At 38.0% G+C, this 22,298-nt stretch overlaps 1 protein-coding gene across 2 annotated transcripts in view; it reads left to right on the plus strand.

Moving 5' to 3' along the window:
- The window catches only part of LOC136882444 (uncharacterized), a 433,191-nt gene that overhangs the window by 324,968 nt on the left and 85,925 nt on the right, over positions 1–22,298 (plus strand). For both annotated transcript variants that reach the window (XM_067155096.2, XM_067155095.2), the window contains exon 3: positions 887–987. In XM_067155096.2, coding sequence (XP_067011197.1) covers positions 887–987 — 101 coding nt within the window. The remainder of the gene's footprint in view (positions 1–886; positions 988–22,298) is intronic.

The raw sequence follows: 22,298 nt of genomic DNA on the forward strand, positions 1-22,298 counted from the left end.
TTCTTAACATTAAGGGGAAATGGGAAATGTTTATTGTGAAGCAATTGCATGGCATTCTTTCTTATTATAAACACAAGCGGACAGTTTTAGGTGATAGGTAGCACGGACTGTACAGTAAGGGCATGTTGAGATATTTCTGTCTTGTTAAAGGGGGACCTTTGAACATAGAAAAAAGGGGTGGATAAACATTTGTTTCCGCAGCAATGGACATGAATACTAAAAGGAAGCTTAGTGTGACAAACACATTATTTCTTAATAATTTGCCTACATATTTAGAAATGGTATAAACCCACGTCATTATACATAATTAATTATTCAAAATGGCGGTGTATCACGGCGACTATTTTGCTGTCTCCCAGATAATTCCCAAACATATGAATATTTTCCTATTATTATTATTATTATTATTATTATTATTATTATTATTATTATTATTATTATTATTATTATTATTATTATTATAGCTACAATCTGTACTAGAATCATTGAGGTCCATAAAGTTTAAATATTTTTTTCATGAAGTTATTTTAAAGTAGTCATTTTTTCGTTAACTTTCATTTGTAAATATTTGTTTAAAACTTAATGAATGAAGCTAGCTCAATAATTCTAGCGTATTTTCTTATTCCCTATGAAATATACAGTATATCTTTCACAGTTATCAGGGAAAGGGCTGTAAAAAACAAAACGCTACGGGAAACGACCAGCTTGCTTGGGTGACAGAGCTTCACGTCTTTGGTCATAACTCCAAAAATGTCGGGGATAATAAGAAAACGTTTGCACTGTTATAAAGAGAAAAGTTCAGTTTTAAATGAAAAAATTGCAAATAGCATTTTTGGTCAGTCAAAGGTGTTGGTCCCGCCTGAAGTGTCTCGTATTTTTGTTGCAGGGGACGGGAAAAGACGTCATTCTTGGAGCAGCGACTCGGACTTCCAGCTGCAGGAGCGTCTCCTGACTCCTGGCTTGTCTACGTGGTATCTCCATACAGTGGTGAGTAGAATCCTCTATTACCATAGCCGATACGTTAAAACTACATGAGACATCGGAAAATGCATTGTCTGTAAATTTTGCTATGTAGTATTTATCCATAGGACCATAATTACAAAGGTATTTGATAAGTACATTTCTGACCTTCCCTTAAACTTCCATTTCATCCGGCATGCATAAAATTATTTATAGCCTAGATTGTGTTGGCTTATTCCTCGACTTTACATACCAATTTTCATTAAATTCTGTTCAGCCATTTTCTCGTGATGCGCGCCCAGCTAATCTGCCTCCCCGTTGACTCATCACTTCCCGTTACACAGCGCGAGAAATCCCGCATTTCACAGTTCAGGTTCGTGCTTAGAACGTGTATTAAGTGATCTGTCGCTCCAACTGTTCTCGAATTGTGAAGTGTTACTTCGGGATATAATTCTCATAATGCCTCCACATGGGTTCACGGTAGAGAATTATGTGAAAACAGAGTCTTCCAGGGAAGTCGTTAGGCGATTTGTAACACAATTTCCAGGTGTACGCCCTCCACATGGAGAAACCGTGAGGAAACTCGTAAACAAATTGAGAGGAACTGGGTCTGTATTCGATAAGAAACGAAGTGTTAAAAAAACGTGTACTCGACGAGGGAAAAGTATATGAAATTATAGAAAGATTAGATCATACGCCTTCAAAATCCCTGAGATGACTTGGGCAAGAACCTGGGGTTTCGAAGAGCTCAGTATGGCGGACTTCGAAAATATTAAAATGTGTGGATGCAGGAGGAGAACATTTCCAGCATATCTCGTCATGAGGTATGAGCTTATTTTTTATCTTCTTCTTCTTCTTCCTAATACGTTTCAGCGTATGCAGTTGGTTCATCTTAATTATTATTTTCTTAATTCTTATTTGCTTAATTCTAATTGTTATCTCATGTCATGCTCGGATAAAGTGAGCGAAGTGCTGCGGAGAGGGGAGTGATTAGTCAAAGGGAGGCGGCCAGGAAACTCACTGTACATGCACACAGACAGAGATGATACGAAATTTAACAATGCATTCCTTTCTCACTGTGGTCACGACCGATACAGGAATACCATTACTTTTTAATTATGAACATTGTACAGACAAAGATCTTACTTTGTAAGGCGTGATCTGAAAGTTTCGCTTGAGGGCGTTGCTGCAGCGGTCATGTAACGTAGCGCGACTCCGATGCGGGTGTGGATTAGTGTGTTAGTCGTGTCGTGCCGAGGTGCGGCCTCGTGAACTATGACGACGTTGTTAGCAAATGCGTCCAAACAGGACCAACGTGCTGTTGTTGGCTAAAGAAGGACAGACACCGGTGGACATCTATAGCAGAATGAAGACTGTGTGTAGGGTTATGGTATAGTGTACTAAGTTTTGTGCGGCCACGCAGAAGGTACGCCTACTCAAAAAGGAGACACTCGAGCATCCGTCCTGTAGTGCTGATCTCTCCCATTTGGTCCCTTCAAAAAGGTCTTGAAGGATCGAAGCCTCCTGTGGGACGAGGATGTGCAGCAGGACACGGTGATCTTCAACCTGGTGCGTCGGTTAGATCAGTGCCTCAGGGCGATTTTGCCTGATTCAGGACTGTACGACCGTCGAACAGAAACTCTTTTATTGCCCCTTATTTACGTATAGATAGCGATAAATGAATATTTAGGCTACTAAAAACACGTTATAAAAGGAGCTCATTAGACTATCCCAAATAAACAAAATAAATAAATAAATTGATGGTAATGAAAAATGAAAATACGAATTCCTTCCACATAAACGTAAATAAGCTCATTAAGAAACCCTTGCATAGTTTACATAAATAATTGGAATACGAGAGATAATAATAACAACAACAGGAATATAAGTAATAAACTACGTGTCAGTGACGTGTCAAGGTGAGGGGCGTGACGTGGCGAAAGTAGGTCAACGGACTACAGCTTGGACCCACGCCAATGACGGAGCGACGGTTATCCAAACACCTCGCAGTTAACTCTCTCGCTGCGCTATTTTTAAACAGAACACTTATAGTGAAATGGCATTTTTTTCACAACTCAAAGTTATTTTTTTTAAAGGTTTGCGACATTCAACACCATAGCACCTATTTTAACTCACCTTTGGCAATCTAGCAGTGACATTTGACCTGAAAACATACATTAGTGTAATACACCTCGAAACATGGAACTGGACACATTGCAGGCTGTCCTAGGCAATTCTTACAAAAAAACCTGTCTGTTTTCTGTTGGGCAGTCCCTTTCCTTTGTTTGAACATTTTACTGGTAAAATGCAACAAACAACACAACTAGGCTTGTGCCTCTTCGTCAGGCGGATCAGAAGGCCTTCCTCTCCTCGCTAGCGGACTGCGCGAATACTCTCGTACAAGTCCCACTTATCTCTGTTATTAGACTTATTAGCTACGTCATGTAATTTCATTTTTAAATTCCTATGTCATCAGTAATATCCCGCCAGTCCAACACAAAATGATGATCTTCCTCGTGGCTACATTCTCCCGAACAATCACTATGCACATCATCACTTTGTACACTTGTTGCATGGTCCAATCGCCAGTAAATGATTGAAGGTTTCTTCACTGTCATTAGTGATGTTGTTCCGTGCGCTCATAGCTGCTACCAGCCACACAGCTGACAGGGTGGAAGATAACAAATAAACATACAGTAGGCCGAGCATTGGCGGCTACGTTTCCAAACAATGCTTACTACAGAGTCAATGCATGTTTGTATTATTAAATGCTCCTTTATTAAAGAAGCACGTGGCAGCTGTAGCGGGAAAGTACCAAGTCGACAAAAGTCGACTTCCGCAGCGAAGTAGTTTGGTGGGATGGAGACAAGGAAAGATATTACTAAGATACGTTCTAGGGTTTAAGTTCCTAAATATAAAACAGAGATAAACATAAATATTTGAGTGTGACTTGATAGAATGTGATGATGTTCTTTCAACAACGAAACATGTCAGGGTTATGAACAGACTTCACATATTTATTTCTTCCAAACTACAAAAGATAAACACGATTCGAACGTTCCTGGAAAGAGAAAGAGTTCAATTTTTTTGCTTTTGTAAGGTTTCAATATGAGCACCATGTGTTACGCGACAAATATCAAAGCGTGACTCATTTCTTGCCACACACGAATCAGGTGGTCTCTAGTTATCGAATTCACAGATTCAACAATCCGATGTCGCAAACTTTCAAGAGTGTCCCGCATAGGCGATAAACACACGGTCTTTTACGTAACCCCACAGATAAAAATCACAAGGAGTGACGTCTGGAGACCTCGGAGGCCACAGGCGATGAAGGTTGCCTTCTGCTCCTCCTCTTCCAATCCAAGGTCCTGGAATGGTGTCATTTAGGTAACGCCAAACGTGCTGAGAGAAATGAGGCGGGGCACCGTCTTGATTGAAGGTGGAGTCATCGGAACCATCTTCCATTTGGTGACAGTTTTCTCCATGACGAAGAAAGGTCCATAAATATTCTTTGCAGATACGGGACAGAAGACGTTCAACCTCGGCGAATCTCTTTCATGTTCAATAACTGCCGTACGATTTTCACTTGCCTAAATTCTAACGTTATGCCGATTAACTTTACCGGAAAGATGAAAAGTGCATTCATTTGAAAAATTAATCGTTCAGAAAAATTGTCTTCTTCCATATCATCTAGCATGCTAATGGAAAAGTCGTACGTTTTATTGTAGTCGTCTTGATGCAATTTCTGCAATAAGTGCAGTTGTACGCCTTCAGGTGCAGACGGTGTTTCAGAACTCGCCATACCATTGGTTGAGGAATGTAAAGTTCTTTGCTTTTTTTGTGTTGTGGATTTCTTCGGGCTCCTTTCGTAAATTGCACGAATACGCTCGATATTTTCATTCGATGTGAGTCGACGTCCCGTGCTTTTCCCTTTGCAGATGCAACCATCTTCTAGGAACTGTCGATGCCACTGGTAAATCTGCTTATGTCGAGGCGGTTGTTTATTAAACTGACAGCGAAAAGCACGTTGAACTCCAATAATGGACTGTAGTTTTGCTAATTGCAGCACACAAAATGCTTTTCCCTGTTGTGCCTCCATTTGTTTACACTCCCACTGACAATCACCAGCGCCAATGCGGCCGGGATTGGAACTTGCAACAGTGGCGCTTCTGCATTGATTGTTGAAATTTTAAACCTTTGTCTGTCCAGGAACGTTGGAATTGTGGTTCTACTTTTGTAGTTTGGAATACATAAATGTTTGAAGTTTGTTCCTTCTTTTTCAATAAGCCTGTAGTGTGTATATTTATCCCTTGTTTAGTAATGTGTTTTTACAGATAATATTTATATTGAACTTGCGTGTTCAACAGACTGAAAAGCTTGTACATTACATTTAACTGAGTTAACACTAGAAAATATTACTCTCTTGTTAACTCATTAGCGACTGCTCATTAGTCCCTCCCATTACTGTAGACTACGAGAAATCTCTAGAGTTCAAATGTATAAGCTCGAAAAGTTAAAATCAGAAAGTGAGTGTTCCAGTCAGCTAGAACAACAGACTCGCAAAGAGAATAGGAAAACCCTTGCTCCACACAGTCTGACAGTCTGAACGTGATTACTGTGCGATCACATTATTAACAACAATTACATCGCAACTGCGAAATGTCCCGGTGGCAATGCTCACTTAAGGTAGCGTGATAATAAAGTTAAAACGTAATTGCCCAACAACAAGCAATTCCATGGAAAGAAAATATTACAAAAGTACTTCTTCTCCGTGTGACAGCTGATGGTGACACACTTGTAGACGCTCGAGCACAAGTCACGGGGGCGTCCTTTGTGACGCACACTGGGGCCATTCAAAGGAAAAGCTGGCAAAATGTCCAAAATCAAATCCCGGAATTCTTTGTAAAACGTTCCTTTTTCAGTAAGTTGAAGACGACGTGCAACATACTGCACCCTTCCTTCCTTACCTATCAGCAAATCGGCATGAGATCTTTCTCTTGGGTCGTCTATAGGTTCTTCGTCACTTGCTTAGTTTCAGTCATTTAAACTATTGTTTACAATGAGAAGACACCAGTTAAAAGAAATGGATATTTAATTTATCATTGGCGATCATGTCGAAGAAACTTTTGACATTTTGTCACCTTTAAACAACGAACTTAGTCTTGTCCGTTAAAAAATAATAACAATAATAACGATGATGAGAGACGCTGGATTTGGACATCTTAACTGAAATTTTTGATGGCCATCCTTGCTAGAAACCACCGTCTTAATTTAAAAATGAAATAAAGTCTGGAGATCCCTAAAATTGGTTTCCATGCCAGACTGCATGTATCACCATAATGATTCGTGATGATCCAGCCCCCGTAACACGAGCTCTGGACTCTTGGTATAATTAAGGCAGTCCAATCGGTATGTGCCACACAGTGATTGTATGGCATGGACCCTTGATTGAATCGATGTGACCTGCGACAATGTCATGGACCGACATCTAACTTTGTGGTTTACGTTCAAGTCATTGTGAGTGATGACCGCAAGGAAAATGATATTGGCAGACGGCCCTAATCTAAGTCACTGAGGTTGATGACCCCATGACCATCCAAACTTCTAAGTTGAAGGCTGAACAAAATTAAGTTACAATAGTTGATGACCAAGGTTTCCATATTAATAAATCCCAGCGCATGTGATGCTCAACAAATCAAAATAAAAATAACAACAGCAAACGCTCACAACACTTGTGGCAGTAAAGTCCCTTGCCATCGGACATGTTCCCTTAATCGTTACGTTAATAAGTTGAAATTTCCCAGCAAATAAAACTAAGATTTCCAGAATACATTTTTAAGTCACTTGAATTTAAGCTAATTGTCAAAATACGGTTTTACTGAATTTAATAAATTAATAAATGAAGTAATCTCGTAATCCTAATTAACAACAAATTGTATCTGCCTCGGACGAATGGTTGCTTTAAACTCCCTAACTATTTAATTACATTTTCCTTATCAGAACCATTCCTTTGACAAAAAAATGATCTAATATTGTTTTATGCTCATATTTTTCTTCATCGCGCTGGAAAGAGGGATACATTGTCATAATTACCAGTACCGTTTATTTATTTCAATACGTCACTCAACAAGTTTACATTATAACACTAATAATTATTAAGAAATTAGCTTGGATAACCCTAACCTTAAATTTTATAATCTGCATAACTTTATACACAACGCAAAATAAAACAACCCATATCAAATCGTTTATAATGCCTACGTTTATCCCTTGGACTGTCCGGCCCCATGGCTAAATGGTTAGCGTGCTGGCCTTTGGTCACAGGGGCCCCGGGTTCGATTCCCGGAAGGGTCAGGAATTTTAACCATCATTGGTTAATTTCGCTGCCACCGGAGCTGGGTGTATGTGTCGTCTTCATCATTTCATCCTCATCATAACGCGCAGGTCGCCTACGGGGGTTCAATCAAAAGACATGCATCTGGCGAGCCGAACGTGTCCTCGGACACTCCCGGCACTAATAGCCATACGCCATTTCATTTCATCCCTTGGCCGAATTCCGGCACCTCCTACGATATGATTTCAGGCCGATGAGACTCGAGTAATCCTAATGCATTTCACCCAACTTTAGGGTGAATGGACTAATGCACCCCATGTGCTCCACAGCATGACCTCATATCACATAAACCTATATTTGTGCCTTGGAAACCAACAACAACAACACAATCATCCATCACGAGCTCTATGGATTGACAGCTATCGTAATATTCAAATAAAATAATCGCAAAACATTGTACAACCCTCAACAACATCACCACCGATTCTCAAATTTTGACATCCCTGAAAATGGTTATTTCCAACATAACGTTCCATCGTGTCATTTCCGTCGCTTCGATAATGAATTCAAGTCTCTACTAAAACGACTCTCTTCTACAATAATGAAATCTAATTTCAAACATTTACTGCAAATGACAAATCTCAGTTACAGTTTCTTTCTAACAATAAACTGGTTCGACCGCCAAACAGCTGGCTTGATAACGGGAATTCGACCCTTCTTCACTATCACTTAACAAAAAACAGACATGCTATCTTAATCTGAATCAAATGAAAACATCGCCTCGCTGGCAATTCACATGAAATATAATTCTTGACCCACATAGATTATGCGAAGAGATTTAGTTTAAAACGTCACTTGAAATATTCTCATCCATCACGGTCGTACGGTTTCACGTGGAATCCTAACTATGGAACGATCCTATTCTCATATCATTAAATTAGACAAAATAAATCTTCGGGTACCCTACCGGCATAGAGTCTGTTCAACACTACAGGATTTCAACAACCTCATTCACATTCCTTCCCATTTTTGCAAGACTTATACCACTTGATATCACAAATTCTCTACACGACAATAATATGGAATATCTGTTTTGGGTGACCCACTACATTGATACATAAAACACTCTGTGACAAACCAACCATCTCTGCTCGCATATCTGAGAACGACAACACAATATTTCCAAACCGAAACTCACAACTTGAGTTACAAAAATTTTTACCGTTATTTTCCTCTCATCAGTCCTACACAGATTTTAACAGACTTTTAGAAAAGCACTCCCCTTTCAAAAATCACATTGGTCTCGCCTTGTAACTTCCCTTGACAAAATTTACAGCGCCGAACACACGACGGTGTGCATTTTGCAACAGCTGACCTTCCATAATTATCGCGCACTCGCTATAATGGTAAATCACGGATTACACTTTCATGAATTTCATCTTTATACTGAACAGAATTTTATGATAAATTAATGTCTTAACTTTAACAAACAACAAATTTAGAAAACAAACGCACTGAAATGATAGTTTGCTCTAGACATTATATTCGTTTTACAGCCGTCAAATCTACTACATACAACATTTCGTGACTTTCCCGGTTATCCAAGAAACATAAAAAATGTCATTTTGTCGTATTCCTCTAACATTTTCACGAAATAAAAGGGTGACCAAATTGCGTCACAGATACACAAATACAATGGTGATATCATGAAATAAATAAAATGCACTTTGTAACAAAGGTAATTTACATACATGTAGTCGTACGTCGTCTCCCATCTTAACAGGCCCACCAGCCTCTCTCATTCCTTGCCTAGCCATCTCGACGGATAGTGGCTTTACAAATATATTCTTCCTTTCGTTTAATTTTAACATCGTTCACCTGATGCCCCTGTATATAAAGGAAAGGGTGATAGGCATAAAGTTGAAAGATGTATTTGGAGTGTACAGACCAGGAGAGGGTAGCGCAGATGCTGATTCAGAATTATTTCATAAGATAATCAGCTATGTGGTAAACGATAAGGAAAGGAACGTGATCGTAGCGGGTGATCTCAATTTATCAAATGTCAATTGGGAAGGTAATGCGAACGACAGGAAGCATGACCAACAAATGGCAAATAAGTTAATATGGGAAGGGCACCTGATTCAGAAAGTGATGGAACCAACTAGAGGGAAGAATATTCTGGATGTGGTGCTGGTAAAACCAGATGAGCTCTATAGAGAAACCGAAGTAATAGATGGTATTAGTGATCACGAAGCTGTTTTTGTGGTAATTAAAAATAAATGTGAAAGAAAGGAAGAGATTAAAATTAGGACTGTTAGGCAGTACCATATGACTGATAAAACAGGCATGAGGGAGTTTTTAATAAGCAACTATGATCGGTGGAAAACGGTAAATAAAAATGTAAACAGACTCTGGGATGGGTTTAAAGCAATTGTTGAGGAATGTGAAAAAAGGTTTGTGCCTTTAAAGGTATTAAGGAATGGTAAAGATCCACTATATTATAACAGGGAAGTAAAGAGACTAAGAAGGAGGTGCGGGTTGGAAAGAAATAGAGTTAGAAATGGCTGTGGAAGTAAGGAGAAATTGAAGGAACTTACTAGGAAATTGAATCTAGCAAAGAAGTCAGCTAAGGATAACATGATGGCAAGCATAATTGGTGGCCACGCTAATTTTAGTGAAAAATGGAAGAGTATATATAGGTACTTTAAGGTAGAAACAGGTTCCAAGAAGGACATTCCAGGAATAATTAATGAACAAGGGGAGTGTGTATGCGAGGATCTTCAAAAGGCAGAAGTATTCAGTCAGCAGTATGTAAAGATTGTTGGTTACAAGGATAATGTTCAGATAGAGGAGGTGACTAATACTAAAGAAGTATTAGAATTTACCTTTGACAGCAATGACATTTACAGTAAGATACAAAAGTTGAAAACTAGAAAAGCTGCTGGAATTGATAAGGTTTCGGGGGATATAGTAAAGACAATGGGTTGGGATATAGTACCATATCTGAAGTACTTGTTTGATTATTGTTTGCATGAAGGAACTTTTAAGGGTTTATCTTAACCAACTGAGTTGTTAAATTAACTCATAAGCTAGGCACTATATTTTGGTCGATGTAACAGAGTTTAAACGAACAGGCACATCTTTCGACAATTTTCCTTGTGGAGCTATCTAGCGGTCTAAAGTCTTTACCATTAAGAACCAAATTGTTTCAATTACGATTTCCTGATGTTTATTACGGCAGTTTCGTCGCCAATTCTTCTTAAAATGTACTTTTACTAGAAAAATAGTTCCACGAAGCTACGTCGTATCCCTGTACATTCTACACGTGTGGGTGACGTAATTTCTTGTAATTCTCATGACTTGTAATTTATATGGGACCTCATGTAATGAATTTAGGACTCTTGCTCCTTATGACTCAAATGTCATGGGTTCAGTATCTCGATAATGAAATGATGCAACGAGTACTGTATTCCTCACTGTCCAGGTCTTGCACACACGACTCATGGAGTAGTTATTAAGCGGAGAGAATGTTGTGTTTTCAAGTTGTTAACATCCGTTTTGTGACGAAATAGAAACCACATACTGCAGGTATGTTGAGGAAAATACGTCGAAAATATTAAATAGACAAAGTATGTATTTCGTTAGGATTATCATCTAGTTTATAGTTTCATTCCTATGATTTCAGTTAGCTTCCGGGCACATTCGGGCTAGAATTTTAACTTTTTCTGCAACTCAAGTTAGTCGTGTTGTGAGAACAATAAAAGTTTGCTAATATTTGCGTAATTCTTCTGTATAATACTTTCTTTAAGGTCTGTCGCGACCATTTAGGTAACTGTTTTGCGTTGTTATTTTTTCTTCAGGTTTGGCTGTTCTGATATTTTCTGTATGATGCAGTAAGACATATCGGAACGAAAAAATAGAAGATAAATTGTGCGTCTTGAAGGGATTTGTGAAAAACACGCACTAAAAGCAGTGGATACATCATAACTCTCTAATTTAGATCATATGCTTTGGATACGGCTAAATTATTTATCGAAGAGTATCCTTGGTACCCAATGCCAGAAATCATTCACAAAATCTTGATCCACGGTCCTGAAGTAATTTGTTGTGCTTTACTTCCTATTGGACAAGTAAGTGAAGACGCAAAATATGCCATCAATAAAGTGTTCAAATGATATAGAGAACGTTGCCATTGATGCTTTCACGGCCCTCTTAGACTGATTCTGATGGTTCGGTTAGCTTCCGCTTCTAACGCTAGCGCTGTGCCACATCTGGAGAGCCATCTGGTGGCGAATGAACGTACCATTTCCACTTCTATTATAACGCCTAAATTTAAAGAGTCATTGTTTAAGGAGCCTTCCTCGTGGACAGTCGAGATTTTCTTCTGATGACGCAGAGCACAGTTCTCTGCGAAACGTAAAGAATTTCACCTTATTTTCTTGACACGGCATAAGCCCAAAAGCGTATACAGCATCATGTCGATATAGAGAACGTTTTACAAGCAAAATGTACCGAGAGAAGACTTAATAGACTCTTGACTGCATCTGACACATACATTTCAAGGATGGAAGAATTACGTACAGCAAGAAACTCTGGTTGTGAAAATGAGACATCTGCAGTTTGAAACATGGACAAAACAACGACACCGTGGAAAAGGTATCTCGCATTACCTGAATTACAACGAAGAAAGGACTTTTACCTTCCCCATGGACTAATGCCATGTAATGTGATAGCAGTCTGAAGCCAAGAAAACCGTTGCCGTCACTGGAACGAGATAGAAACCCTCCCTCATGTTCTTGCTTTCTGCCCGAAATGGGAACTATTGAGAAGTAAGCACCGTAGGGTCAGGAGAAGTATTGCAAAACTTGTCAAAAAAATCTGGCAGATTTGAAGTCTTTGAAGAAGTGCGCTGTATCTCTAGCGATGGATCCAGTAAACGTGCAGACATTGTCGCGATTGACAGGAAAAGACACATCGGCGTTGTTATTGATCCGACAATAAGAGTAACAGTTCGCAGGCAAAGAAGTTGATTCTGAGACACTACGAACCCTGTTTTAAGTACTTTGAAGAAAAGTATCTAATACCCATCAGTTACTGGAAGGTGATTGGTCTGCTCTTCGGTGCGCGAGGATCTGTCAAAAAAATTTCAGTTAATTTCTTCCCTGGTTTTGGTATTCCTGTTTCGTTTTTAAAAGATATTTGTTTAAATGTTTTACATACAGTAATTCATTCTCAACGGTAAATCACCACTTATACGGTGCATGTAAAGAAAATTAATTTTCCTGATCGGGGATAGCTGCACAATAGAGGAATTTCAAAATTAAAAAAAAAATTATCCTAAAACTAGCTGATGTACCCGTGCTTCGCTACGGAATTTTAAGAAAGACTGTCTTTATGGTTTTCCCAACTGAAGTCGACATACAGTTTGTCATTATACAATGACGTCAGAAACGAACCCCCTCTACTCCAGAGGCTGAGAAGGCCCCGTTCCAGCCCTCGTACCACTTTTCAAATTTCGTAGGAGAGACGGGAATTGAACTCGGGCCTCCTGGAGTGGCAATATTATCATAAAAATACTCGATCAAATGAAAAACCTCACATTTTCTCACTGTTAACAAACAATACTACGGTGCCGATCTAACAGACCAAAGTTCTAGTGTTGGAATGACCAGGCCGCAGACAGCCATGAGTACTCCTCTGTCATTATTCCGTTAAATTTACACCTTACAGAACCGTTATCTTACCATTCCATCGTTGGTAGGCCACAGCTGCTGCAGTAGAGCAATATTGGGGTCGTTGCGGGAATTATTCGGTCACGATCTTAACCAAACGATGTGGTTCAGAAGAGAGCCTGATTACTTGAAATGAGGAGCAAATATGTGCTTACTAACTTTTATTGAATCCATTAATTGCACAAAAAAATTATTTATATAAATCCTGGACCAAAAGTTATTAAATGTTTCAGACGCAGTCACATTGCATAGCGTTAATATTTATTAATTATAATATCGAAGAATTTTCTTCGGAGAAAGTAGGAATCTCATAAATTAGTAGACAGCGAAACTGAAAAAGTGAAAAGAAAGCCTGAAAAATCGGGCACCTATTAATCCAAACGATAACTGAGAATTAATTCACACGATCCGTGGAAAATCTGACCTTCAACAAGTAGAACGCCTGATTTCCTCTTAATTAAGGTTATCCACCAGTCGAATACCCTTTCGGATACGGAAACACCCGCCGTATGGACCCTTAATCGAACCAAATTGACTATCAGTTGCTTTGGATAGGTTGCGAAATATTATTGGAAAGCATTGTGTTCACTACAAGTTAACAGCAGCATTCACAATTGAAAACAAAATTCCACCATGTATTGTCATTTCATGACACCCTTAAGTTATAAAATAATCCCGATGCTAAACGTGCATCACCCAACCAGCTGTTCAGAAGGAACCAACAACAACACGATCCGAGACGACCTTACGTTACGTCGTTCTGAAGGATCAAAACTGCGAAATGCAGTAAACACTTATTCATCACGCATTTAGAAGAAATGCCAAACACTGAAGTTAAATAAAAAGTGGTAAATCACTTGAAAAATCTATATATATATAAAATAGCTTGTCCTGACTGACTGACTGATTGACTGACTGACTGACTGACTGACTGACTGACTGACTGACTGACTGACTGACTGACTGACTGGTTCATCATCGCCGAGCCAAAACTACTGGACATAATGAAATGAAATTTTAGGGTACATTCATATTAAGATGTAGGTGATCGCTAAGAGAGGATTTTTGGATATTCCGTCGCTAAGGGCGTGAAAAGGGGGTGAAATTTTAAAATGAGTGTAACTGTATCTCAAAACTTTAAAAGTTTACAAATGTAAAAATTGGTATTTAGAATCTTCTTTAAAAATAAGGAAAAACGTATTTTTTTCAGAAAATCCCAGTAGGACGGGTGAAAAAGGGTGAAAAAGGGTGAAAAAGGGGTTGAATGCTTTTAATCAGCATACCGGTACTTATATCTCAAAAACTGAAGATATTACAGACCTGAAAATCGGTGTTTTGGATCTCCTTTAAAAATAAAGAAACACGTATTTTTTAATTTCGAAAATCCAATTAATGGGAGGGGTGAAAAGGGGGTGAATTTTTAAAACGAGTGCATCTATATAAAAAACTTTTAAAGTTTATAGATGTAAAAATTAGTATTTAGAATCTCCTTTAAAAATAAAGAAACACGTATTATTTGTTTTGTTTTCAGAAAATCCCAATAGGACGGGTAAAAAAGGGTGAAAAGGGGGTTGAATGCTTTTAATCAGGATACCGGTACTTATATCTCAGAAACTGAAGGTATTACAGACCTGAAAATTGGTACTTTTGATCTCTTTTAAAAATAAAGAAACACGTAGTTTTTGTTTATGGAAAATCCAATTAATGGGAGGGTGAAAAGGAGGGGGGTGAATTTTTAAAATGAGTGAATCTATATCTCAAAACTTTGAAAGTTTATAGATGTGAAAATTGGTATTTAGGATCTTCATTAAAAATAAAGAAGCACGTACTTTTTTGTTTTCGGAAAATCCCAATAGGAAAGGTGCAAAGGGGTGAAAAAAGGGTTGAATGCATTTAATGCGGATAATAATATCTCAGAAAATGAAGATATTACAGACCTGAAAATTGGTATTTGGGATCCACTTTAAAAATAATAAAGAAACAGGTATTTTTCTTTTTTGGAAAATCCAAATAATGGGGGGTGAATTTTTAAAATGATCGTATCTACATCTTAAAATTTTAAAAGTTTACAGATGTGACAATTGGTATTTTGAATCTCCTTTAAAAATAAAGAAACGTGTATTTTTTGTTTTCGGAAAATCCCAATAGGAGGGGTGTAAACGGGTGAATAATGGGTTGAATGCCTTTAATGAGGATACATATATCTCAGAAACTGAAGATATTACAGAACTGAAAATTTGTATATGGGATCTCCTTTAAAAATAAAGAAACACGTATTTTTTGTTTTTGGAAAATCCAATTAATGCCGGTTAAACAGGAGTGACATATTGGGGTGAATTTTTTGAAAGTCTATATCTACAGAATATCTGAGAAACGTAGAATGTTACAGACGTAAAAAGTGATATTTGGAATCTCCTGTAAATGTAAAGAAACATAGGCGATTTATTTTTGGAAACTCCTCTTAAGGGGAACTAAAAAGGGGGTGAAATTTTAAAATGAGAATTTATACAGTATATCTCAAAAAACTTAGCATGTTACAGGAGTGAAAAATGGTATTTTTATCTCTATTAAAAATAAGGAAACGTGTATTTTTAGTTTTCGGAAATACCACTTGGGTGGAAGGGGGGGATGTAAAAGTGACTGAAAATGGTGTTGAATTCTTTTAATTAGGGTACTGTTATCTCAAACATGAAGATGTTACAGACGTGAAATTCGATATTTGGAATCTGCTTTAAAAGCAAAGAAACACGAATTCTCGGAAAATCCAATGAATCGGTGGTATCTCCTTTAAAAACAAAGAAAGGCCCGTTTGGGGGAGGGGTATCATCTTGGGGGGCGGGATTGAAAAGAAGTTGAATTCCTTTCATGGGACACATAAATCAAAAATTGAAGTTACAGTCGTGATAATTGGTATTTAGAAGATCCTTTACTATTAAAGAAACAAGTATTTTTGCCGGAAAATTCACTTGGGGGGGGGGGGGTGAAAGTGAAAAAAAGTGATTTATTTTAATCTCAAAACTGAAGGTAATATACGTAAACAATGGTGTTTGGAATCTTCTTTAAACATAAAGAAATACGCCTTCTTTCAGTTTTTTAGGGAGGATGGGGGATAAATAAACTTAACGGCGGTGGGGTGTTAAAGGAGGCGAGACCGATTGATTTTACCGTTCATAATGTATTTATAAGGAGCCTCTGTTGCTCAGGCGGCAGCGCGCCGGCCTCTCACAGCTGGGTTCCGTGGTTCAAATCCCTTTCTCTCCATGTGACATTCGTGCTGGACAAAACGGAGTCGGAACAGGTTTTCTCCGGGTACTCCGGTTTTTCCTGTCATCATTCATTCCAGCAACACTGTCCAATATAATTTCATTTCATTTGTCATCCATTAGTCATTGCCCCAGAAGAGTGCTACAGGTTTCGATTGCCGGCACAATTCCTATTCTCGCCGCTAGATTCATTACATTCCTGACCCTGTCGAATGACTGGAAACAGGCTGTACATTTTCGATGTACTTATTCTGATCATAAACCGATCATTTTTAATCTTTCCTGGGTTCGTTTTCAAGAGCCATCTTTTCCTTCGGAGAACGTTCTTAGATTACAGTAGATTCTCCTGGCATATAAATAAAAATTTAAACACATTTGAAATAAACGATAGGAATGAGATTGGCCGTCCAATTGTTCACCTCTATAATAAGGTCAATAATGCACGGAAGTATGTCATTCGTATGGCCAGAAATCCCCCACACTTGCCTACGCGCGACTATGGTGCTGGTCACATTCTCAACAATGACAATGGCAGCAGATGTAATTTACTGCATCTTGCATCTTACTGTTGGGTCCAGAACATCTATAATAATAATAATAATAATAATAATAATAATAATAATAATAATAATAATAATAATAATAATAATAATAATAATAATAATAATAATAATAATAATAATAATAATAATAATGTTATAATAATAATAATAATAATAATAATAATAATAATAATAATAATAATGTTTTGGACCGTCGTCAAATGTGCGGACCGCGCTGGAAACGGGTCCTGGACGGGTAATGACTAAGAATGCAGTCCGGTCGCGGGTTCAGTACCGCCAAGGCACCCAAGACGACACCATGCCTGATCTCCTGAAGGATTTGTTCCATATTAAAATGCTTATAGGAAAAGAAGGCAAAGATTTAGGGACCCAAGTGACCGGGTGGAATACCTGGACCTAGCTTGGGAAGTACGAAATCGATTGCTGGAAAGAAAGATTGAAAAATGGGAGGAAACTTGCCGTAATCTATTAGAAAACGAGTCAGATTGCGAATTTTGGCGGATTCTCTCAGAAAAAGAGTCAGATAGCGAATTTCGGTGGATTATATATAAAACAATAAGCCTTCAAATATAAATTTCAGTATAATACCGTAGCGAAGCACGGGTATCTTGCTAGTATTATTATAAAACCAACTTTCAGGTTATACATGGTTACGTTACGCTTAATAAAATTACAAGTCCACGTGGTAAAATAAAATAAAATACAGAATTCTTTTCTTTTTAACAATGACTACCATCACAGATCCATCTACTTATTGTTTGTCCCAACACACTACCTACAAGTTATCAATTGACCACACTCAACTACGTATAAAAATGAAAGAACAACAAGAATTGAAAATAAAATATATTACCGGCTGACGAATCGAACCCGCATTCGTAACTGAAGTCTCACACTAATACGTTGAGTATCAACACTCACACTATCAAAGCAAAAACGGACGTCAGAACGACAAACAATAAAGTCCGTAAATAAAATAAAATACTGAAGTTCATTGAACTCGAACACGCATGGCGAACTCCAGTAACTATTCAATCACCATTAACTCAGTACCCAATGTTGGACAGCCCGCATATGCCGTTAGTGGTTCCATAATCTTAGGTAAACACCTTCCAGCTGGTAAAGGGCTGTGTGCAAACCTGGCATCCATCTTACTGAGTTAACACTCTTCGCATTGCATACACTACTGCAGACACTACCATCGTTCAAGTCACTTCGCAAAAACATCTAATCTAAGACTTGAGTATGTACAGCTGACATCCCAGACCTGTCGTCGGGCTTACCTAATGTCTGCACACCCTAACACTAACCTCTATGTACACATACACCTTCCTAACCCTATCGTTGAGCGTGAACTGGGACGTCTCATCATCAGTATACTCCTAGGATAACGTGTGACGTCCTAAATCTATTATCGAGCGGAAATTGGGTCGTGTACGCTTCATCTAGCATATCAGGAGAAATCATAACTTCAAACACACTCTTGGATATTTTAGCTGTAAACCTTGTCGAAAATAATAGCACACAATGAAACGAATCTTGCCACGGAACGATCGCAAGTCGGGAAATGCAACTAAGTCCCTATCTTGTTACTAAAACGTGAAATTGAAAATAAATAACCCGTGGTGAGCAATCCATAACTCAAACGCGATCTCAGCATGCGCAATGAAGTTTGGAAAAATAATAATGACTTCCAACACACGTCTAACACTACTTGACTATCGCCAAACAATAATCATCACCACCGCAAAAATCCACACTGTAATTTTAGGGTGAAGCCCTCAAATCGCCTACCGTCATTTTCCAAATATTCATATCCATGACTATCCAGTGAAACGAAACCCAGTGAATCTACACAACCAAACATATCGCTTTAATAATGTCCAATATCTCATCCCACGATGTTTCCGATTTAATGATAAATTACCGTCTTGTAATTTATGAAATTTACTGATTGGAAACTTGTCATTACAGTCAAACAACACTAACCATGTATTCAGAATGCTCTTCTATCCTTGAGGTCATATTGCTATAATATTCATTATACTGACTTTACGTAACTAGTCACTTGATTTTTACTACCAAGAGTTACAATATTCACCAGAAATCGTTTTTCACTTGGGATCTTAACTTGAAATTTTACTGTGCCTCACACAATAATCATCTCGAACCAACCTTCTCCAGGTCTCAGTTTTCGGATTGTTAGTGGAATATACTACAGCCTGCCACATAAATATCACATTTAATATACAGCCTGTCTCAAAAATTCTTCGCCATCAGCAAATATAGCCTGTCTCAAAAATTCATTCTCATCGCCTTCTCACGGCGGCATTACATAAAATCCAGGCTCCCTTTGCCTATAACATCTATACAACTCTTATCTCAACATATATAAATTCTTCGCCCTCAATCCATTTTGTTATATTTCAAGACTTTTCAAACCTCAATCCACTCGTGACAAACAACTTTTATAAAAAATATACCTTTTTATTTTTTTACTACTACTTTCGGACCTCAAGAATACAACAACACACCGGGATTTTCCATATCACCGACATACACGATGTCACAAAATTTTACTTCCCATGAATAAAACATAACTTTATCGGATTTCACTGGAATTTTCTAGACACCCGAAAACCTTGTAGAACATACCTGTTAAATCCACTTTTAACATAGAAAATTTTTCCCGCGGTAAACTTTATTATTATTATTATTATTATTATTATTATTATTATTATTATTATTATTATTATTTCGACAAAAATCTTCTGAATTCCTACGATATTCGAAATTAAGGCATTCATCACGACTATGTTATCGTTATCACCTTCCTAATTTTACTCAATTCCGACAATATCTCAAAGAATATTAACACAATATTTAAACTTCGCATTGTATAGTTTTTCGACGTGAATTTTACAGCACTGAAGAGTTTCGTACGACGACCAGAAATGTAATACCTTCGCCTGATCATTATTAAATACCAACCCGATACACGCATTGAAAATTTGTTGGGAAAAACAATGTTCTAACTACAACATTGATACAAAATATTCACAGACCTGTAATCGTAGTCACCATCCTGGATTCTGGCTGCATCTAGCCAGCAGACCTCGCGTCTAGCCTTACATGGCTACATTTACCATCGTCTTCTCATACATATAACTTAAATTACACAATAATTTACACTCGGGGTCAATTGACGCCGCAAACAACGCACTTTCAACACGTTTGCCCTTGTGACAAGCTCGCTCCTCAAATGTGAAGCTTATTTCCAGAAGGTACCAACTCCAAAAAAATCGAAATTGAGATTATGATGGAAAACGTACGTTGGTAGGTAGCACCATCGTATGAAAGAAAAAGAAATAGCCAAAACGACCTAAATCCATATCAAACAGGGCATTAAAAATCTCGTTTGACGCCAATAAGTACCAAATTCTGTGGCCTGAATGTGCCAATACGTACCATATCCATGCAGCCAATGAGAGGCCATTTCTGGGTCACGTGAACAGCAGCAAAATGGCCGCGCTATGTTTACATGACGTGAAGTGACAGTTTTCTTACGAAGTTGGTTTTGGTACTGTGTGCTATTTGTTTTTCAAGAGTATGGAATCAGATACCTCAGATGAGTACTGTGATACTCCTGAAGAAGTAAATAAAGCAAGGAAGAGGGTATTAGCACCAGATAAATGGAAGAAGACGCGTGCTAAAGTGCAAAAATACGAGAGTAAAGCGAGTGTTAAACCAAAAATTGCTTGTTTCCACAATGTCGGTGAGTTTTATAGAGCCCGCGATTTAACAGAACAAGAAATAGTAGCGTTTCATGGTGCCTTCTGGGAGAATACAGATGCTGTTTCTCAAAAAAAATTATTGGTTCGTATACTGATGTATCACCAGAAAGGCACAGGCCTAATGAAAAGACACCATGTACGCGTGTTTCGAAGAAAATGACGATCAAATATAAAGCTAGAAGTGATAGTGGTGTTGTCAGTGTGTGTAGGGATACATTTTTAAGCCTCCTGAATGTCAGTCGAAGGAAAATTGAGAATGCTGCTAAGGAGAAGAAAGAGAATTCCTTTAGTTCAGTACTGGTACTTTGCATTATTTTCATTGTTTTGTTCAATTTTATTTAATATTATTTAAATAATCTATGCCTTCACTGTAAATATCTTAAATCTGACTATTTTATAACTAAATACAGTCAGTTTTATCAAAAATTCTGATGACTGCAGTGAAATTTATGTCTTTCAGGTGAAGATATTTAGAGTTTCAGTGCCAGAAAGTACCAAATCCAACATTTTCTTTGAATATTTCCTAAACCGCAAAAGCTTCAACAGAAATAATTTGTACAACAATTCATTTATTCTATCTGAACATAATAAAAGTGCTCAAATGAATTTTCAGTTGAAATTTAACACTCTGAGCGTTTTTCTTCTCTCCTGTAAAATTTTACTTTTTGGATTTGGTACCTTTTGGAAATAACCTTCTCAAATGGCGACTGACACAATTTTCTCAACAAGAGTCTGCTCTCGTTCACCCTACTAAGGGCCAGGTGTTCCAAACAGATAAGAAACCAGACCCCGCGGCCAACTCCCAGACTTCTCGTTGACAAATATTAGACGCACACACTGAATACAGAGAGAAACTCAATTACTTATTCACCCACATATCTAAACCTTCAAAGTTCCCATTAGCGGCAGCTCAGAAAATTTTTATCATCTTCTGCTTTAACAGTATATTTGAACCATAAGCACGAACATGTAACAAGTTACTTGGAGAACAATTTTCGCACCTTCCTGCTGACGAGTGACATGGGCTTCGCCGTTCCAACAATAAGACAGAGAGTGTCAAATATACGGGGGGAGATTTCTTTTATGCTCTATGGGAGGACGCTCACCCACACCATGAAGCTTGGTTGTGTAATATGCTAATTCCGCATCCAATAGACCAATTTTTCTTAAATTTGTTCCATAACTTCGGACAGACTTACGATTTCTTACGGTGTTAATTTCATATTTTTCCCATACTCGCAACAGGCGAAATGAATTATTTCTGCCCTGGCGTTTCGCGGGTTTTTCTTCATCCATCGGCCTTGGCACGTGTCGCTAGTTCGGGAGCCGGACGCAAATTCTTCTCTAGGCTTAACTGCATTTATTTTTACCCTGGGGGTTCTGTCTTCACATATGGTTTAAAAATAATTTAGATTCTTTATTCCTGGATTTACCATGTCGCCAAAATCTCTCGTTATGAAGAATTTCTTAAATTGATAAATTGTTCAATATTCGAAGTCCACCGAAGTGTCGCGGTATTTCACGATCTTGCGACTGGCTCGACACGGGGAGTTCGTTCCCACGAGACAGCCAGACCCTTGAAATGAAACATGGCTGTTCTCAAAAAGTAGTTTGTAGCTGAAATAAATATTTGGAATAAAATAATTTTCACA

The sequence above is a fragment of the Anabrus simplex genome, chromosome 10, assembly GCF_040414725.1.
Source record: "Anabrus simplex isolate iqAnaSimp1 chromosome 10, ASM4041472v1, whole genome shotgun sequence".
Classification (NCBI taxonomy): Eukaryota; Metazoa; Arthropoda; class Insecta; order Orthoptera; family Tettigoniidae; genus Anabrus; species Anabrus simplex.